The sequence below is a fragment of the Dermacentor variabilis genome, chromosome 6 (assembly GCF_050947875.1).
Source record: "Dermacentor variabilis isolate Ectoservices chromosome 6, ASM5094787v1, whole genome shotgun sequence".
Classification (NCBI taxonomy): domain Eukaryota; kingdom Metazoa; phylum Arthropoda; class Arachnida; order Ixodida; family Ixodidae; genus Dermacentor; species Dermacentor variabilis.
In genome coordinates, this window is record NC_134573.1 from 154,270,289 (window position 1) to 154,289,971 (window position 19,683).

At 42.9% G+C, this 19,683-nt stretch overlaps 1 protein-coding gene across 1 annotated transcript in view; it reads right to left on the minus strand.

The window, feature by feature from the left end:
- Nucleotides 1-1,409: 1,409 nt before the first annotated feature.
- LOC142585527 (transcription initiation protein SPT3 homolog) overlaps nt 1,410-19,683 on the minus strand; it is a 115,917-nt gene continuing 97,643 nt past the window's right edge. The window contains exons 9-12 of the mRNA XM_075696336.1: nt 15,423-15,590; nt 11,325-11,438; nt 7,764-7,834; nt 1,410-1,544 (exon numbers count right to left, since the gene is read on the minus strand). Of these exons, the coding sequence (XP_075552451.1) occupies nt 7,790-7,834; nt 11,325-11,438; nt 15,423-15,590 (327 nt within the window). The 3' untranslated portion in view covers nt 1,410-1,544; nt 7,764-7,789. The remainder of the gene's footprint in view (nt 1,545-7,763; nt 7,835-11,324; nt 11,439-15,422; nt 15,591-19,683) is intronic.

The window sequence follows — 19,683 nt, forward strand, 5'->3', positions numbered from 1 at the left end:
TCACATGTTGGCATTCACTGCTGCACGAAAACCATTATGGAACTCCCCTAAGCAGCTACACTGTAGAAATACATGAGCTCCAGCATTTCTTTAGTTCCTTAACTCAATTCCTGTGAACAGCAAATTCGTGACAGCCCTGGCTGTGGCCCTCCACCCACTGGTCCAACGACAAGCATTTTCCTTTTTCCATTGCGGCATATGGTGAGTGCAGTTATAGAGAGAGCTGGCATCAAGCATACTTTTATACTCGTTCCTGGCCAACACGCACTTTTCTGAAGCCCTTACATAACTACAATGCATTGTTCTGTACTGCCTATAGAATTAATTCTATAGGCAGTACAGGTCAGTCCTACTCCTAGCTTGGTTGATTGTTGATAATGGTTGATTTCAGAAGAAGGTGGACATCGAGTAGTAGTTAGAGGTTGCGTGGTTTGAAGTTACACAATATATAGCTGGTTTGATTCGCTACAACACAACACAGAATGCACAATTTTTGTTTTATGAGAATTGTTCGACATTCTTGCGAGCAGATGAACACATTCAGCCCAATCCCTAACTCATAAATGCTGTATGCAGCAAATGTCAAGAGGTGCATGTCACATATCACGCACCACAACGTACACTTGTTGGTACACGCTTGATGTTGCGCATGCCGTTTGAGATTAGTTGCAGTTGCATAGGATGTCTGCACCATGACCACTGAGTGAGAACCACTGTTTTTTAGAGACTTTCTAAATGAACAATCAAGCATCTTCATAGTCTGTCATATGTAGAAGGTTTCAGCCAGTAACAGGCAAGATATACCAAGTATCTGTGTCTGCAATGGATATTTAGATAACAGACAAGGAATTCTATCAACTCTACACAAAGGCTTTCTGATTTTTTTCCATAAAGCAAGACACTTTATTTTGATAAATACTCAAAGCGAGCAAACTAATCAAACTGACAAGACACACAAGATCATTAGACAAACTGTCACTCTATGAGTTAAGCTAGTTTTTGTTATCTCCTGGAATAAAAATGATGTGATCGATTCGCTGTTTGATGTGTCAGAATGCTAAAAAATTTAGGTGCATAATAATAGTTGCTAAGCATATGCATGCAATTTCACTGCGATCAATTACTTCAAGGTTTAATCATTCAGTATATAAACATAAAGAAATCTCCACACTTAATTGATGCTGAAAAAATGCAAGTACAGCAGGCAGCTTTTCAAAATACCTGCATTGTTTACTGCAGATAAAATGGACAAAAAAAAAATGCCTGAATTACTTTGCAGGGCATGGACCAAGAAAAAAAGGAACGGCTGCTGTCTCGTCTCAGGGACATTGACCTCAGTGGCACATTTGTCAAGAACACCACCAAGAGACCACGGGCAGCTCGCCGACTTTCAATGGACTCGCAGCAGAGCCGACTTAGGCTCAGGTTTAATGCCATGAATGATCTCCTTCTCAATGAGTCCTTGTCAAGCGAAAGCAGCCCGACAGAGCGCATGCCTCCGCTTGGGCCAAATGTCACCAAGGCTCGCCGCATGTCTGACACCCCTGTGAGGAGCAGAAGGGGCGACAGTTTGAGCAGCATTCTTGAAATGCAGGCACTGCAAATTCACAGCAGCAAAAGTGAGGATGCAGTGGAAAACATTGTTCAGAGAGACTGCACAGAAAGCAGCTCTTCCAACGAGAGAGCCGAGGTTGGCAAGCGTGAAAAATTTGCCTTTAATGACAGACAATTGGCAGGAGAAAAGCCAGCCACAGCTCACACAGCTGCTGCTGAATTTCTGCCATGGCAGCAGTGAGGTTCAACCTGCTGAATGGAGAAGTGCTCTAATGCATGAGAGTTCTAAGCTGTGCCAGTTGCTTTCTGTTCAATGTTATGAGCAGTGTGGATTACAGGACAACAGATATAGGAATAGGAGAGGACAAAGCCAACACACAAGCACAACATTGCACCGGTTGTATATCTCTTCTCCCATAATCTACGGTGCTCACCCTAGTGAACACAGTTTAATGCTACGGTATTTCTGAAGTACTACCTATAAGAGACATATACATCACAGAGTTTCCTAATAAATATTACTAGAGAAAACTCTGGTGCTAATGTCTATGGAAGCTGCCAGCATGAGAGTTCAGCCAACATGGGAGTTGCAGTTAGCACACAGATTTGCCTAAACATCATCCTTCTAGCTTCAAATGGCATTGCGACTCTGTGAATTGATGCTATTCAACAATATGTTGCAGTATGAATGAAAAATTTGCATAACATCACAAGAAAGAAGTCACAAGCAAAAGGGTTAGAGAAATCTAAGTATAGCCAGCTTTATCATGTTGGCTGAATAATTGTAGTGCCAGACTTCCCTCAAGTTATTTTTGTAGGGAACTCTACGACTAGCATCATAACCTTATTTAAGCTTCAGGTTGCATTATCAGCAGTGAAGGCAGCAGGCTATTACTCCTATTTCCAACTTGTTGATTGTGATCGGTAGTTATTTTCAGGCCAAAGGGAAGGAATAAAAAATAAGAAAAGAAAATGTCCAAACTCATGGGCAACACATGGCTCATGGACAGTTCCAAGAATTCTTTTTGCAGACATGACATTTACCGCCTAACTCACAACACTAAAGAATACGAGTAAAGAAAAATACTGGCTGAATACTCACGAGTGCTTCAAGAATGACGTGATAGCAGCATCACAAAACTGTCAACCTCACAAGAATTTTAAAAATTATATGGATCTCGTACACTCACTGCAGGAATCAGTTGACATACAGTTTCTTTGATGTAGATGATTACGTTAATGCTAGATGTGGTAATGTTATGCGACATACATTAATGTAGATACTGTGCTACGTTATATAGATGCTGCATTGATGTCACTGCGCTGCTGAGCCCTAGGTTGTGGGTTCAATTCTGAAACCCCCCCCCCCCCCCATTCTGATGGGGGCAAAATGCAAGAATGCTTGTGTACCGTGCATTGGGTGCACATTAAAGAAACCCAAATGGTCGAAATTAACTTGGAGTCCTCTAAGTTCTCCACTATGGCGTCCTTCACAAACCATTTTTGCAGTTTTGAGACATGACACTACACAATTTAATTCTTTTCATAATGGTGTCATGCATGAGGTGACATTGCTTGTGCTGAAGTGACATATGAGAATGAATTAGGTCTGATTTTTTTTATTCCTTGAATACCACGTAAGATTGTCTCTGCTTCACATGGCACTTCCCAACTGAGACGCAAGTAAAAGCTCTTCGCCATTTTGTACTTTTTTTTATCCTTCGTCTGCCAAGTAATTTTCTGCCTTCCTGCTGTCATGCGAGTTTAGAATTAACTAGCGTATAGTAGTTGTGCTTCCAGTATAAGAATGCCAGCCCTTGTTTTGGAACAGCCTTCCGACTTGTGTGTTTTGAAAGCATTGTTTTGTCATGATAACCAATCAGCACTAACTAGCCTAGTGCAAAGTTCACTTATTAGAAAGGTAGAGAGTGCTGTGTTACACTATGCTTTGTGACAACCTCAGAATTCAGTACTACAGGCTGCTAAAACATAGTTCCCAAGGAGCGCCAATACTTAAAGGGGCCCTGAAACACTTTTTGGACATATTAAGAAAACATTGCCGATCTGTACAAGACCCTTCTGTAACGTGTGACCGAAATATTAATGCAGTGCATGCAGCAGAGAATTTACAATTTTGAAAACAACGAAAAATTGCGTGCTCTTGCATCCACATTGTCGTCGCGCAGTGTCATCGCAAGCAGCTGAATCCACCAACAGCTATTGACTGATTATCCTGATTGTGAGAACATTCTCAGTAACACATAATTGCTAATTTATTTAAATGAATATATCATAAATATGTACGTGATCTCAAAAGGGCAGAACAATCATTTCATCTTTACACTGCCAGCCTACACACGAGAGTTGCATGTAGCTATGTCTGCTGTGTGTGGCCTCCAAGATAGCAGCAGCATGCTGCATAGCGTAATCTACCGAGTCTGCGACAACGTGCCACAACAAACCCTTTTGCGATCGAGAAACTAAACTTTTAGGCGGGGCTTCGCCCCCTTGGCTTCTCCACGGTGTAGCTTCGAGTGCTCTAAGCGAAGACGAAAGAAAGAAAGCCGCGTCTCGGTGCGATCACTCCACTTATACTTAAAGGATTAAAAAAAATTTTATGGCATGACATTCATGAGATGCCGTCCTTTATATTGAGGTCATGTTAGGATTAGTTAGAAAATGTTTCACGGCGCGTTTAAAGAAGTTTGCCTCCGCTGTGCCATAAGAAAAATGAGTAAACATAGTTCGTTGGTGCAACCATACAAGTTCTGTTTGATTTGGACAGCAGCTTATTTGCCATTGCATCCTTAGGATGTCACCAACTATAGCGCCATCAGGTTACCAAGTTCAGTGCCGTGAAACAACTTCTGTTGATACTTGAAAAGCAGAACTGATGCCTTGTTGTTATTGATTTCAATGATTGTGTAAATAAAGCCAGTGCTAAAATAGTAGCGCATAACAATGACGAGTGCGGGTTTTCGACAGCAATTCCAATAGTGGTCCATTTTCCCCCTGACGGTTTCAAGCAAGCAAGCAGAATTTTTCGAAGCAGTGAAATCTGTATCATTCCTAAAGTTGCCACTTTAATATCTTCAAGTACAGTCAATTCCTGCTGATTTTACGTTAGTTAGTTGATTTGACCAACCTGACTACATTAAAAAGTTGCGATGCATGTTCACACATGCCAAAACAGGGAAGAGCATGTTAATTCAACTATACATGTCAAATGACTGTTTACTCAAATGAGTATAACTAATAAAACGTGGCACAAGATCATCAGCAATGTCAAACATGAGCAGTCAAATCATCTTTTGTATTCTATAAATGAAACATGCAAAATAAATGCACAATGTGTGCGCCAATTTTTGTAATGTACCCAACCTCGTTAAACTGACACTTGCATATTACACAGGTGACAGCAAACTTTAAGGCAGGAAAGTTTTCTGGTCTTCGTATGTGTTAGAGAAATGTATAGTACTGTACGTGCCACTGCCTATTCTGATCCTACATGGCAAAGTAAAAAGCAGCATGGTATTTAAAAAGAAAAACGAAAACAAGAATAAACAAATATGCACCTACGTGAACATATGGCGGATTCAATAGTAGTGATTTAAACCATATGCCTGACTGATATCATGAATGTTTCTCATCTCTTCATTTTCAATAGGCGAGTTTAGGCTATCAAGCTCTGAGAGTTCTGAAAAGATGGCCTCTCATTAACACTCATTTAAGACATTTAAAAAGAAACAGTCTTCACTAGCTGCTGCTACAATAAACCCTCATTATAACAAAATTGCTTTATTTGGAATATCACTTTATTCGAAGTTCTTGATATTCTCCCATTTCTATGTCTCTCCTATAGTTCATCTGCTTTTAACAAAATATTGGTTATAATGCAGTAAGTTTCCTGTCTCGACGACTTCGTTACAAGGAGTAGGTTTACTGCACTCACATGTGAGCAGTAAGCGAAAACTATCCCACTAGTGTCTTCAAGGTCACTGCTATGTAAATGATACTGTGAATCATGTTTGGTTCACTGCTTTCTGACATTATTGCGTTAGCACTACACAGGATGTTAGGGCGCTTCAGCATTAGAAGGATGTTAAAGGAATCCCCTACTCCACCTCTGATATTAAACAAAGCAACCGTGTGCTTCTCTCCGAGTGTTTCAAGTCCCTTCTCCATGCATCATGACACCAACAGGGTCATGCATATGACGTCACTGAGATAAAACCTGTCACCTGGTCCAAATGAAGAAGTTCAGTTCCAATCTGTCCGCTAGTAGCATGTTCTTGCTATGCATTCGCATGCCTACTTTTCTTTGTCTGATTTCACCTTCTGGTGCATGTTTTGCTCCATGTTTGGTGGCACGAACAATAGTAGGCAAAAAGTGCAGAGTCTTTATAAGCCCAAGTTGATGGTGTTTCCAAACAAGAAAAGAGGTTCAATGTGACATTCAGCTGTAACATAATGCTTACATGTCTTCTCGAGAAGTATGTGGTGAGGAGGAGAGAGTGCCCATGGGGAGGGTTGCGAAGGCGAGAAAGAAACCGTTCACTCGACTTCGAGCTCAAAGTGGTTTAGGGGTCCTTTTAACAATTCTGCTGTGAGCACTGCACGTACAAACATTGAATGTGCAGTGAATTCTGGGGTGTAACATTAGTAATGCCACACGCACTTGGAAGTTGTTTGTGTGTTGTTTGCAGCACCAATGCAAAAAAGAATGCTACAGTTGAAGAGTGCACCTTACTTCTGTGTCGGCATACGGGACAAAGGCAGAGACACATTCAGCTGTCTCTACCGGCATTGACTGATGTTGCGTCTCTCAGCATCAATGCAGGGCAAGGAAACAGGACACCATGCCGGGGTATAGGCATGACAGAGCTCGATGCTGGTTTCACCAGCTGACACCGAAATTTGGAAAGAGAAGCTTTCAATAAGTCAGCTCAGCGTCTTGCTCTGTGTAAATGCTAAGTGGCGCAACACCAGCCATCACTGGTGGAAACACTGAATGCAGGTCAGCCTTAAGCGACACTATCGGCAGCAAAAAGCAGATAAGGATAGCACCACGAAGGTAAAGAGCAGGCAAAACCTACACATGCTACCACATATAACTCACTCAAGTGTAATAAACAGAGCCATTAATATTTTAAATTATTTTGTGCAATATTTTTTGAACATTTCTTGTAATGTTATAGAGAGGGAGTAACAAGAAATGCAGCAGCCACTGCGCCAAAATGTCCTAAAAGTCGCAGCAGTTTATTCCTAAATGTATTCTTTCATCTCTCTGTCTCTATGTTACCCCACAAAGGAAAAAAGTCTAGATCCTTGCCCGCATCAGTGCTCTCTTCTTTCAGTGAAAGGAAAATAATAGGTGGATGTCTTAATGTGTACTGTTGTGTAATAACAGGAGATCATTTAAAGGGACACTAAAAAAAAATCTTTAATTCAGTAGTCAATTATCCTTCCGCAATACTAAGACCGCCATGTTTACCACTAGAAGATGCTTAGTAAGCCAGTAAAAGCACAAAAAAGAAGGACGGGTGGCAACACGTCCTTGAAGTTCCCGCACCAGTTCGCCGTGACATCATGGATTTTGATGGTACTTTCTAGGGCCTACTTAGTTATTTAGCGGTACAAATTGACTACATTGTGTTCGGAAGGAACGAAATATTAAACATAGCAAGTTTCAGGAACCTTTACTGAGCCAACGTGGTTCAAATATGAAAAAACACTTTGGAATCCCTGACATCACACTGACGTACCGGTGTCGGGTTTTGGTGCGAAATTCAAATACTGATACTTTGACCTTCATTTCCTCATTTAATAATCGACCTATTGTTTTGAAATGATTGCCTGCAGGGTTCTCAAACAATGCTTTAGCAGTCTAAACTGATTTAGTGTTTTGCTTTAGTGTCCCTTTAAGACTGTGAACATAGGCAGTGTTAAGGATGTAGACGACGTGATTTGCATTATGTTAAGTATGCCAACTATTTAGTGCAAATTCTGAATACCACTCTGATAACTCTATGCATGAAAAAGGTACTTTATTAAATATGTCAGAACTCCCTTCCTATTCTGGACTTTTCAGTCATTAAAACCAACTTTTCATGTTGTGCTAGGTTTGCTATATAGTGGAAGTCAACTGCCCTTTGGACAACATACAAACATATGCTCTTGAAACTTTCAAAAGGGAACTAAATACTTACACAATGTTTCTACCCTGAGATTGAACTTAGCAACAAAGAAGATGCTTGCAAGAACCTTGAATTTGGGATTTCTGGGCGGGAAGAAAAAAAAAACTGTATTATAGTGCAAGGAAAATCATTCACATACAGTTTTGACACAAGTGACATGAAATCTTGCATTCTACAGAACCTTCAGGGAAGAAATAACTTTTGTGCAGCTAGCTGTACATATTGTGAAAGGAATGCTAGCAACAGAGAGTTCCATTCCAGCCCTGAAAACTGGCCATAATATGTCTAAGCAGAAGGTCAGTTTTTTTCTCAGGAGGTCTCTGTTTTACTTAAAATAGGGTCAATATGCAATAATCTCGTGCTGCAGTTTTAATGCATATTCAGTTCACAGTTGTTGAAATCAGAGCATCAAAAAATTCCCTGATGATTGCAATACTCTGCAATGCGAAATTTGAGCGCAGCTCTATACTTGCTTTCATTTCGCGATATATTGGCTGGTGCAGACAATCTCTCTTGTTAGGCACATTGCAAATGGGGTAAAGTGTGGCGTGACTACCTCACAAATCGGGAGATTGCAAGAGGCAGCGTGTGGGTGACACGTGGGTGCGATTCACAAGGCCGCTGCAGGCAGACCTCCATACATGTAGAGCTTTGTTTCTATATGTGGCATCGATGGACGCGCTCACTGCATGTCATCAATGAACAGATAACTGCACGCTACTCTGGCACCATCTTGTAGCAGTCATCGATGCAAAGCCCATCTTGTGCGGCACTACACGTTTCTTCTCCCGCTTTAGCGATACCCTCCTCCTGTGCTTTTTTTCTTGCATTCTCTTTAATATTGCCGTCTTTCATACTTCGCTATGCTCCACTTTCCCTCTTTCATTGTTCACTGTGCTTGTTCACTCGGTTATGCCGAGGGACACCGCCGCCGCGAAACAGAGCAACTAGCGCCTGAGAGCTGTGCTCTAAAATAGTTCTTGGCAGAGGGTGCGAAATGGTGGGGATTGACATCACTGAGCTACCTGTATGAATATGTGCAGTAGCGGTGGTCGCAAAGAGTGAAGGGGAGAGGGTGCTGTTTTCTCTGATGCCACTACAAAGGCACCACATGCTATGAAATTCCTCATAGCCTAGATGCTGATCAACAGAATACTGCTTTAATGTACGGCACACTCTAAACTAGATGTGTGGGACAAGGAGCATGACAGCACAGTATACGGGATGATCAGCTCACCCAAAGAACTGACAAGAAACATAACAATGGTGGTGCGATGGCAACTGGAGTCTACCACATTTCATTTGGGTGTGTATAGGCATTTGATGACCATCCTCATGTGATTACAAAGAAGGGTAGTGAGCACAGAGATTGCCTGCAATGTCTGCATGTGTGCCAAGTGTGGAATCGTAAGACAGAAACTGCCGAAGTCATCATGTCTATTTTGCCTGGTTCATGAAGAACACTGCCTCACAGTGACTGCACAGCATGACAATTGATGATAAGTGACCTTGTCATGGAAAATGCATGGATGTCTGGTCTGGCTAATGTATTTCTCATTCCATCAAGCATAGGCGGCACCAGAGTCCTTCCATGTTTTTCTGGTCACGAAACTCCGCCGTCACGCTATGGGAGAGGTTCATATGCTGCCCAAAGGTGCCGCGACGCGGCGCCACTGTGCCACAGAGGGCATCGTTCGCGTACCGAAACGCGCGCGCAGTGCGAGGCAAGCTGAGTGATCGGGTGCGTTATGTGCATGTGCTGCGCTATTTTTCGAGTGCTGGGCTGTTTGGTTGAAGTGGCGGGGTGGGACAACGATGCCGAACACGTGTTGCGTGCTTGGGTGCCGTTCCGGCTACAAGGGCACGACCGAAAAGGTGTCGTTGTTCTGTTTACCTAATAACAAGGAGCAGCGCGAGAAATGGAAGCGGGCCATACCGCGGCAGGATAGTGGCGGTTTTAATTTCGAATCGAAGTATACGCGTGTGTGCGCGAAACACTTTGACGCCTCGGACATCGTCACTGCGTACAATTTCAACATCAACGGCGACGACGTGTCCCTGGAGCGTGAGAAGCCGACGCTAAAGACTAATGCCGTTTCAAAGATGCTTTTAACAAACTTCTTGCATTGTGAATGGTGGACCATTTATGACCGGACGCCTCTGTACTATATGTATTTCGCTCCGCTTGTTTTACATGATAAATAAATGATCGTGCTTGTATTTTGTTTTTGCACCAACACGTATTATTTCTTTTCTTAATCGAATTATAAAGTTTTTTTTTCATTTTTCGACCATGATAAGAATATCAGGACCGGTGATTGCAACATTTTAACACATTGTAAATAGTTGCGAATTAAGAACCAAAATACCTAGTCTCGTCGTTTCTGCGTCGAAACCACGAGCAGCGTGAATAAGTGCTGGGCTTACTGACGCTTCTAAACGACTGCTTGCTAAGGCAATTGCCTAATTACAGCTAGTTTCAACTGAACCTAACACTTCAGGTTCGCCTTAATCCGTTGTTAAAAGCCGCACCGAAGACATTTAGTAGCGAAGTTCGTCTTGCATTATCTTATCAGAAATGGCATCGCTTTGCAAGAAATATTAAGCGCATGGAGCAGCTCAGTTCGCTTTTCTGTCATGAAGTATTCTACGGTAGCAGCCCTTTGCAATAGCAATTTCATTCTTTTGATCTCGTTATAAGATACTGCCCACAGAGTCCTTCTCTGCCACAGTTTAACAGAAACTGAACAGCTGTGCTCGGCGAACAATCTGGCGCTATGCGCAACGGAGAATTGGCGCTTACTCATCTGGTGATAAGTGGGACCACTGGCGTTTTGTTGCGAATGCGCGGTGTTTAATTTAAGGCAAATATTAAAAAGCGGAGCCCACGGAAGCGTTGAGGCGAACGGCGATGATGAAGAAATCCGGACCGAGACCGCCCGGCCGTGTACAGCGGACGCACTTCGACGGGGGCGAAATGCAAAACACCCGTTTATTTAAATTTAGGCGCATTTTAGAGGATCCCAGGTGATCAAAACTAATCCCGAGTCCCCCACTACGGCGTGCCTCATAATCGTATCGCGGTTCTGGCTCTTAAAATTCCAGATCTTTCTTTTCTTTCGGTCTGAGACCACAGCAAGCTCCATGTTATGAGCGGCTTTTTTTTTTTCGTCCCGTGCGCTCATCGCAGAAGACACGCTCAGGCAGTAATTTAATTATATTCAATGTTAAAAATAGTTACGTGAAACTAAAGCGATGGTTGAGGAAGTTGAGAAAGCTAGAATACCGAGGCTGCCCCACACACAACCACAGCGGCAGCGGCGTTCGCATGCCCTCTCATGCACGGTTGCGCCTCTAGCGGCGGGCGCTGGCGCTATATGAAACTGAGGCGGCAGTTTCGTGACCAGAAAAAACATGGAAGGACTCTGGCGGCACTAATCAATCGCAACAAATAAGAATGCATGAATGACAAAGGGTCCATGTGTCTGTGAGCCGAGTTATAAATGCACAGGTCAACCCTGTACCAACACTATTAGCCATTGAAAATAACACATGAGGGCAATGTATACTTACTGCAAAAGAGGCCATGGGCCCTCGTCGAGTCATATATCTATTCATGGCTTCTCTGATCTCTTCTGGTGTGATACATTCAGAGGGAAGCAAGGCCTTTTTGGCACATTCACCACTCTGGGTAGTGAAAAATTGTGAAGAAACATGCACACAACATGTAAATTAATGAAACAATTTTGATAGCTCAAACTTTTCACCATGTCATACAAATATATGCAAGCACATTCGACAAGCTTTATGAGCATTCTTTGAATAAAGAATATTTAGTGAGATTGTGAAATTTTTGTTGTGCTCACACGGCAATTTCAGCTTCCATGCCAGCTGCCACTTCAGCTAATTTTCCTTAGTACTTCTCCAACCCTGCCTAATGACTCTGGCTGCCACCCAAACTCTCCCAGTGGAAAGAAATGCTACTCTATCACTGTTGGTGTACCATCACATTCACAAATGCTTATTCATTTTCATATTCACAAAAGCTACTCCACAGTTGATATAGTTGCATGCCATGCTACACTTGTGAAGCATGGCAAGCACGACAATTGACGTTGACTTTGGCATGACGGTCCGTATGGATGCTTCGGTATGAATATGTAGATACTACATCATTAAAATACCAAAGTTGCTCTGACAAGGTTTTACAGTCTTGACTGATTTATTGATCAGAATTTTGGTTCTTGCAGCACTAAAAGGACAATCATAAAACTTTATTTTCACAATGTATGTCCTTTTATGTTTAATTATTCAAAATTGCAAACCAATATTAGGGCACGCAATCCGAAAGTGATACAATTTCACCAGTACTGGCATTAGTACTTTTTATGAACCTAATATTTGACTGGACACTGACTAATACCGATGGTTTCCCATCGATCTCATTTCGTGCAGCGTCCAGGTGCAATGCCTGGAACGCCACTGGTAGTGCTCATGATGCTACCGTTCTCAGACGCTTGGTACATGCCAAGACGTTCCTTCTGCCCAGCAGGAATTGCCTTGAGTGCTGCTTCACGCCAACATGTCGCACCCATGTATAGTTACAACACTGCTGAAGGAGTTGAAATGCAACACTAGCCGCTATTGTGCCTTCTCCATTTTTTGTCATATTTCTTCTCCATTTTCCTTTTGCTAAATGCTAAGCAGTCAGAAACCTTTCTGCCGTTCTTCCAAATTATTTCACAAGTTTAATTATGCTGAAAACGATACAGTGGAGTTCCACGGGTATAATCTATAGTTGAGAAATACAAGCATGTTTACTGCGCTGCGAGCTTCTTTGTGTGCAATGTTAAAAATGGGGTTTTATGTGCCAAAACCACAATATGATGGGGGACTTTGAAAATTTGGACTACCTGGGTTCTTTAATGTGCATCTAAATCTAAGTATATGGGTGTTTTTCACATTTCGCCCCTATCGAAATGCGGCCACCATGGCCAGGATTCAATCCCACGACTTCGTGCTTTGCACCCCAACACCATAGCCACTAAGCAACTATGGCGAGTTACACAAAATAATGTTAACTAAGATGTTTATGTAATACCTTAACAAATATAATACATTAGTAGAACTTCGTTCATACGTTTTAGAAAAACATGCGAGAAAGAATGTACTAACCAGGAAAACGTACAATCCGAAGTAATTAAAAAATGTCAAGCTATTGTCGAAATCTACGTAATGCAAAGTGTCGTGTGGATCCTTGCGGCACAAGACACCGACGTGTGTTGAGCTGGTGGTGGTCTGACAACCGGAGACGCATTTTTTTGTTATTGTATTGCGTGGTGTTTTAAGAGGGCGACGGGAAACCAAAACGAAATTGAGCTGGTGGGTGATGCTGAATGCCGCCGAAGCAAAACGTGATATATTGTACCGCAAGCAGCAGGGAACGGCGACGATTTTGGATTATCGCCTACTAAAAGCGTGCAGTACGCTACCAATGGCACTATGCACCACATGCTGTAAAACAGATAGGTGCAGATGCTTATCACAATAGGATTGGCAGTGATAGCTGTGAATACAGTGTGCGATGACCGAAATAAGAAACAATGAACGCTGTCATTTTCACTTGAGACGGGCGGCTATATACTGTTCTTTATCGTGCGCATCTCACGCCTTTTCTAGTTCACATGGGATCTAGCGGCCGGAAAATGTGTGCAATCACAGTCTGCAGCAAGGAGCGGCATCGCGTTACGGTTGTCGCATATTAATAGTATGCGCTACGCTTCTGACAGCACCATGCACTGTGAAACAGATAGGCGAAGATGCTTATCACAGTAGGACTGGCAATGATAGCTGTGAATGCCGCGTGCGACGACCCCGGAGAAGATTTGCTCGTACCGAAATGAGAAGCTGAGTGTGCGCTGGCGTTTTCACGTGAGATAGGCGGGCGAGTATTGCAGTGAAGCTGCCACGACAGGTAGCCATATATTGTTCTCGATCGCGCGTGCCTTGCGCATTTTCTTGTTTACATGGGATCTAGCAGCCAGAAAACATTTCATACGATCGCAGTTTGGCTATGTACTGAACGTTGGTGTGGAAAAACCATGTGTTCCGGGAATGTGTGAACGGGTAAATAATGAGCGTGACTCTATTGGGTCGCTTTTTCTGTTCTCGATTGCAAACGTTGGCGCTGGGAAAATGTACGTAACGGGAGTGTATCAACAAGGTTCTAATGTAAATGTACAAATGAGAACAGATCAACCTACATGAATTATGTCATTAAAACAAAGAAAATAGCTTAGTTGTTAATGTGTTTCTGGATTTAGAGCACTGCCATGATCATTGGTATTTATTCCAGTGTGGGTTTCTCATTTTGCTGTTTACTGCAGCAGTTGTCCTTGGCAAAGGAAACATCCGTTCAAGAAATACACTTACATTTTCACTTTCCTGTGAAGTTGACTAAACCCTATTTATTACAATGTGATGAAATTTCATTGTATCCTCAAAAGAAGTCCCCAGATCTGTGTATGTATTTGTGGTTAAAGAATCATGCAGAGTGAGGAGCTGTGTCAGCCTGCAACCTTGCACCATCATGTGCAGCTTTCTGGAATTCTGACCAAAACTTTCCCAATACTGTGGAATCATGTGTGAAGCTGGAGGCACAGAGCTCAAGTATCCTGGAATATAAAACCACCACTGCCATTATGCCTTTGCCCATGCTTCTGTTGAAATATTTTTTATTACAATAGCAACTATACGGACATTCAAGAAGTGTTTGCATAGCTGGTGGCACTGGTGGCACTGGTGCCTTTGGCACCATCGTGCTGTCATAGTGGTGTCACGCTGACAATTGTCGGCCCATTCGTGGCCTCGATGCAGTAAGTTAGAATGCCTCCAGAGTCACGACAGATCCACAGTGCGTTTGGTTGCCAAAATTACAAAGCCAAGTGGAGACACCGTCAAGCACTGCTTAATCTGCTCTGCAGAAGAGCCAGGGCAGCATTGTGCGTTCCGCTGCTGGCATGAGTGTTGCATGCACAAACACTAAAATTCCTGTTTTGCAGCTGCATGCATATTATGGAACGGGCACTGAACTCCAAGCTACAAATGCCAATTGTTTTCTTTCGGCCTCATCTTGTGCCCCGTTGAGGTGCGATGCCTACAGCACTGCTGACAGTGCTCCTTGTCATTCCAGCATTCTGAGTTAATTGGTAGCTTCCAGGGCTCTGTTTCTGCTGTACACCAGCAAGTGCCTCGCATGCTGCATTGTGCCAACATGTTGCCCCTGTGCATGGTTAGAACATAGTCCAAGGAGCTTCAGCACCACGCTAAACCTTGCTAACGCTTTTAACACTTCGCCCTTTGGTCAAAACTGCAATTTTTTTTTTTTGCAATACTTGCAATATGTTTAAAGCCAGAAAACGTGTAAAAAAATTCTGTTGGCAGCTTGCACCTACAATCTAATCTCGTCCTATCATGTGTTCTCTTGCACACAGTGTACTGTACTGAACTGGAGGAAGCAATGTAACAGGTGTGCGTGCACTGAGGAACTGAAAGCCATGTTATGAGCTCTCAACAGCGTTAAAGCCATTTTTTTGTAAATTACCACTCTGAATACTGCCTTTGTAGCTTGCAATAGCCTTGAATAAAGAGTAGTCTGAGTGATTTCTTCACCTTTGACGCTGCGCCATCGCCGCTCTGTAGCCATGGCTTGTCCTGGAAGCTAAAAAGCTGGGTAGAGGGGAACCCTGGGTTTCCAACCAAAGGGGGCATTGACCAAGATAGAGGGTCACTCGGGTCATGCTTCGACTCCTTCTTTATCAGCAGTGCCAAATCTACAATCTGTGTAACAAAGCAGTAAACAAAGTAAGAAAAAGGAGTAGGGAGAAGGCAAATTTTATCAACAGAACTAAGGCAGGCACTTAATGCTTCCTAAGGTGAGGTTAGTGGAAGGCAAGAAAATTTGACCACATGAACACTGACGAGTATGGCCAGAAGAATGTGTCATAAAAGACAGTTTTCTGGAAACAAATTGACATTGGCAACATTGGTTGTCAAAATGGAGCCCAAAAAAGCGGTACACTTAATGCAAATAAATGTTTCAAATATTTGGCATATGTGAAATACATTCTTTACAAGATATTTTTGCACATGTTATGAGAGATGGCAGAATTTGTTAGAGCACTGCAGGCACATGGTAATAAATCCCCAGACTGCAGTGAGTGACTCCTTGAAATCAATTACCTCTGCTCTTTTTAGATTCTTGATTATGTTTAGCCTTTTGCATACGATCCTTAGAGGGGACTCTCAGTAGTCCTAGAATACCTTTAGAGAACTAAAATGACACCTCATGAACTTCTGAAAACTCTGGTGCTCTATGTTAAGCATACCTTCAGCTGCACTACAGGATGCCTACAACGTCTGTCCTGTACTGTGTTTGTCGAAAGCAGATGTTATTTGGCCCTGCTTCTAAAGCAAGCACCACTTCAAACACTAGTTCTAGCTTTGCATGTCCTGTGGCTTCCGGCAATGCTGCCTGCAATGCTGTGAAGATGGTGGTAGTATTTAGTATTGCCCAATGCAAGTATCTTTTCACTTGAAGGAGAAAAAAAGCGGCCATGATATTGAGCTTAGAACTACAGCCTTCAAATCTACGCAGGCTGGAAATACAGAAGCTTGGGCAAGTTGGTAATGGTTAATTTCGATGGCATTCACAGTGCCCACAAACCAAAAAAGAAAAAAAAAGAACAGGTGGAGTGAAGGAGTGGTGACTTCAAACTGGTGTTGGAAGGCAGTGTTCTTTCACTTTGACTGTTCTTTCTTTGGTATATGCGCAAGGTGAACACCATCATTATGATCATTGGTTCAATAACAGGTACACTTGTTCAGATATCTTTTCTTATGTTACATGGTGCCAAACCTTAATAAAAGTGTGAAGAACAAACAAATGAACACAATTAGCCAATTTCCTAAATCATATTAGCGCTGTTTGCTGTAACACCGGTCATAATAATTGATTACAATGTTGATCTGTACCAAACAATGATACTGAAAGCTTTTGCATTGGAATTTTTGTTTCTGACTATACTTACAGACATAAATGAGTGTTTCAACCTAAGCCACAAGAAAAGGTGTTAATGTCATAATGTACAGCACATCAAATTAGCATTGCTTGGTCAAAAAAAGCTAAAAGACATCTGCTGCTAAAAGGACACACATGAATGGAAGACACATGGAAGACACATTGACATCCTTAACCGTATTGTCATCAACATGTCTTCCTCTTTGTGTGCTGGCTTCTAAGTTCACATACTACATATCGTGCTTGAGAAAGTGGACAGGAAGGTTGTGCCTTGGTAGCTTATTGGTAAAGCACTGTCTGCATAATGCAAAATATGCGGCTGTGACTTCCACTTGTGGCAAGTTGTCTTCTTGTCCACTTTGTTTCTCTTTTCACTATTAATACAAAGAATTATCTGCAACTTCAGACACTTTGAGCCTTCTATCTAGCCTCCTATGAGCGGTGCTGGCAGTGCCTATCAACTTGAGCCACTGGTTATATGCTCGCGTTCGTGATGCCATCGTGGTCAACGTATCATCATCATTCAAGCTTTACCATCGGACTCTCACCTCCGATTCTTGAGTACTACCTGCGCTCGAGCCAGGTCGTGCGTACAAGATCCGGGCATCTCGGCTGCGGAACACCGGATGGTGGTTGCCTCCGTACGAACAGCAATTCAAAAGCAAGTTTGCGACGAGCATTGATTTCTGGTCACTGGACAGCAATGTGTTCCCTCCCCCTTCCTGCCCATGTTTACACGAAACTTTCACGGCCTTTCTCGTCTTATTCAAGCATTGAGGCCTGCTCTTTCGTGCTACACATGGAGTTTGAGTATGACATTGCTGTGTCGAACTCCAGGATGGCGGCGTCATCCCAGCGACTCGGACGGATGACCCAGGCTTTTTCACACTCAAAAAAAAGCTCAGCAGGCCTCAACTTTGTCAAAAAGTGTGCCAACTGGGACTTTGCATTCGTCAGGGGTTTACTTGAGCAGCTACTGCTACTGTGGTACCACTGGGTGCTGAGAAAGAGGCACATGTTTGCAATGATCAAGCAGCTGGGCAAGCCTGTACTTTTTCTGACCCTAAGCGTACCCAATCTACACAATTAAAGTCTCCTCAATCTCATCAAGAGAGTCAAAGGGCTGGTCGAGATGCACCGCCAACGGGTTGACGCTACTGCTAGCTTCCTGCAAAATGCTTCGCAGAACTTCGATTCCCACAGTACAAGGGATCGGTATAATTTTGTCTACCTTTCAATAAAAAATAACTAATGAGACCACTTACGCTTTCTCTGGCTTTGTTGTCTGTTTGCATCTATGGTTGTAATTAACAAAATATGAAGCCCCTCAGTTCCCTTGCATATGTTACACAAAGGCTTCAAAGATGACATCATATGAACCTTGTCACTGAAGACTGGTGGGTTACTCTGCCAAGTTCCAACCAAGTGCCAGGGTACTTGTCAGTTCCTTTCAAAGCAGTACCACTACCGCGACTTCAAAAATTTTACAGCAAACAGCTGTCTCTGCCAAAATTTGGCACTGATCCTGTCTGCTTTTGGCCTGTATCTCAAAACTTCTCACCCCTTGTGACACCCTTCAGAAAAGCAAGGCACACACCCTCCCCTTCTTTAGTGAGAGCACCTCCTTTCTTATTGACTGTACAGAAAGGCCCTTACCCTTGACATTGTCATGGTGCAAGAGGGAGTCATAAAGTAGCGATGAGGTGAGAGAAGTTAAACAATACCGGTAGCTGTTTGCAGGTAATGATGTGTGATGTGATGAAAATCAGCATGATCGCAAAACGTCAGGTCCATGGAAGCAATATTCAGCTGCTTTTAAAAGAGACGTTATCCTAGCTGCCAAAAGCATCAGCAACTCTGCCGCAAGGTGACACAGTTGCTATGGTTTCTATTAAGCTTGTGCTCAATGCATTTTGGTGTCACCTGGCTGAATCCGTGAAGCAACTGCTGTGCAAATTCGGCACCCAACTCACTGTCGTTCCTGGATGCATGATCTCACAGTTGCAACTGCTTGACAATTGTTTAAACAAGCCCTTCAAAGACTGTGTCGAGGGATGCTACATGCAGTGGATAAGGCTGGGAGAGCCTGCAGTGACAGCACTCAGACGGCTCAAGTGGGCATTTCCAGCTACACTTCGCAAATGAATTACAGGAGCTTAAGTCAGTATTCCCTAGGAGCTCATAATTCGCATAATCAGAGAGCAATCACAGAGTAAATCAAGACATAATACCTGTAAACATAAAGCCTGTTCATAGATATCTCTAAAGCATATGAACCTGCTAATGGAACAGGGCATGATATTCAAAGGTTTCATTACAATGGTGTAACGCTTAATTTGTGGCAATACATTGGTTAGTGCATATGAAAGTCAGTAAAATGGATAGCGGGTAGCCTGTATGAGCATGAGGGTTATGTTTGTGCATGTGTTTCAGTTAGACGCCACAACTGCAAACATTTATTTAGTGGACGAGGATGACATCATGTGCATCACAAAGAAAAAAGTTTTTGAGAGGATGATGATGCCTGGTGTGAGAACGATGCTGCTGATACAGTAAACGAGTCCAGTGTTTGACATTACACTCAGCGGACATCCTCGTATCATCAACGACGAGTGAAGATAGAATGGGCAGCGACTATTTTGCTGTCTTCGTTAACATTGCTGGATATATAACCAATGGCCGAAGATCCTGTCCTGTGACGCATTGGGATACATACAGGGACAGCCTAAGCGAATTATCTGGAGACCTGTTCGCGGACATGCTACATAGCAAGAGATTAGCTACCGCTGAGCTGAAGCTACCTGACCACTTCCCCGCTCCGGATCTAAAGCTAAAAAATCTATGAGCTGCCCG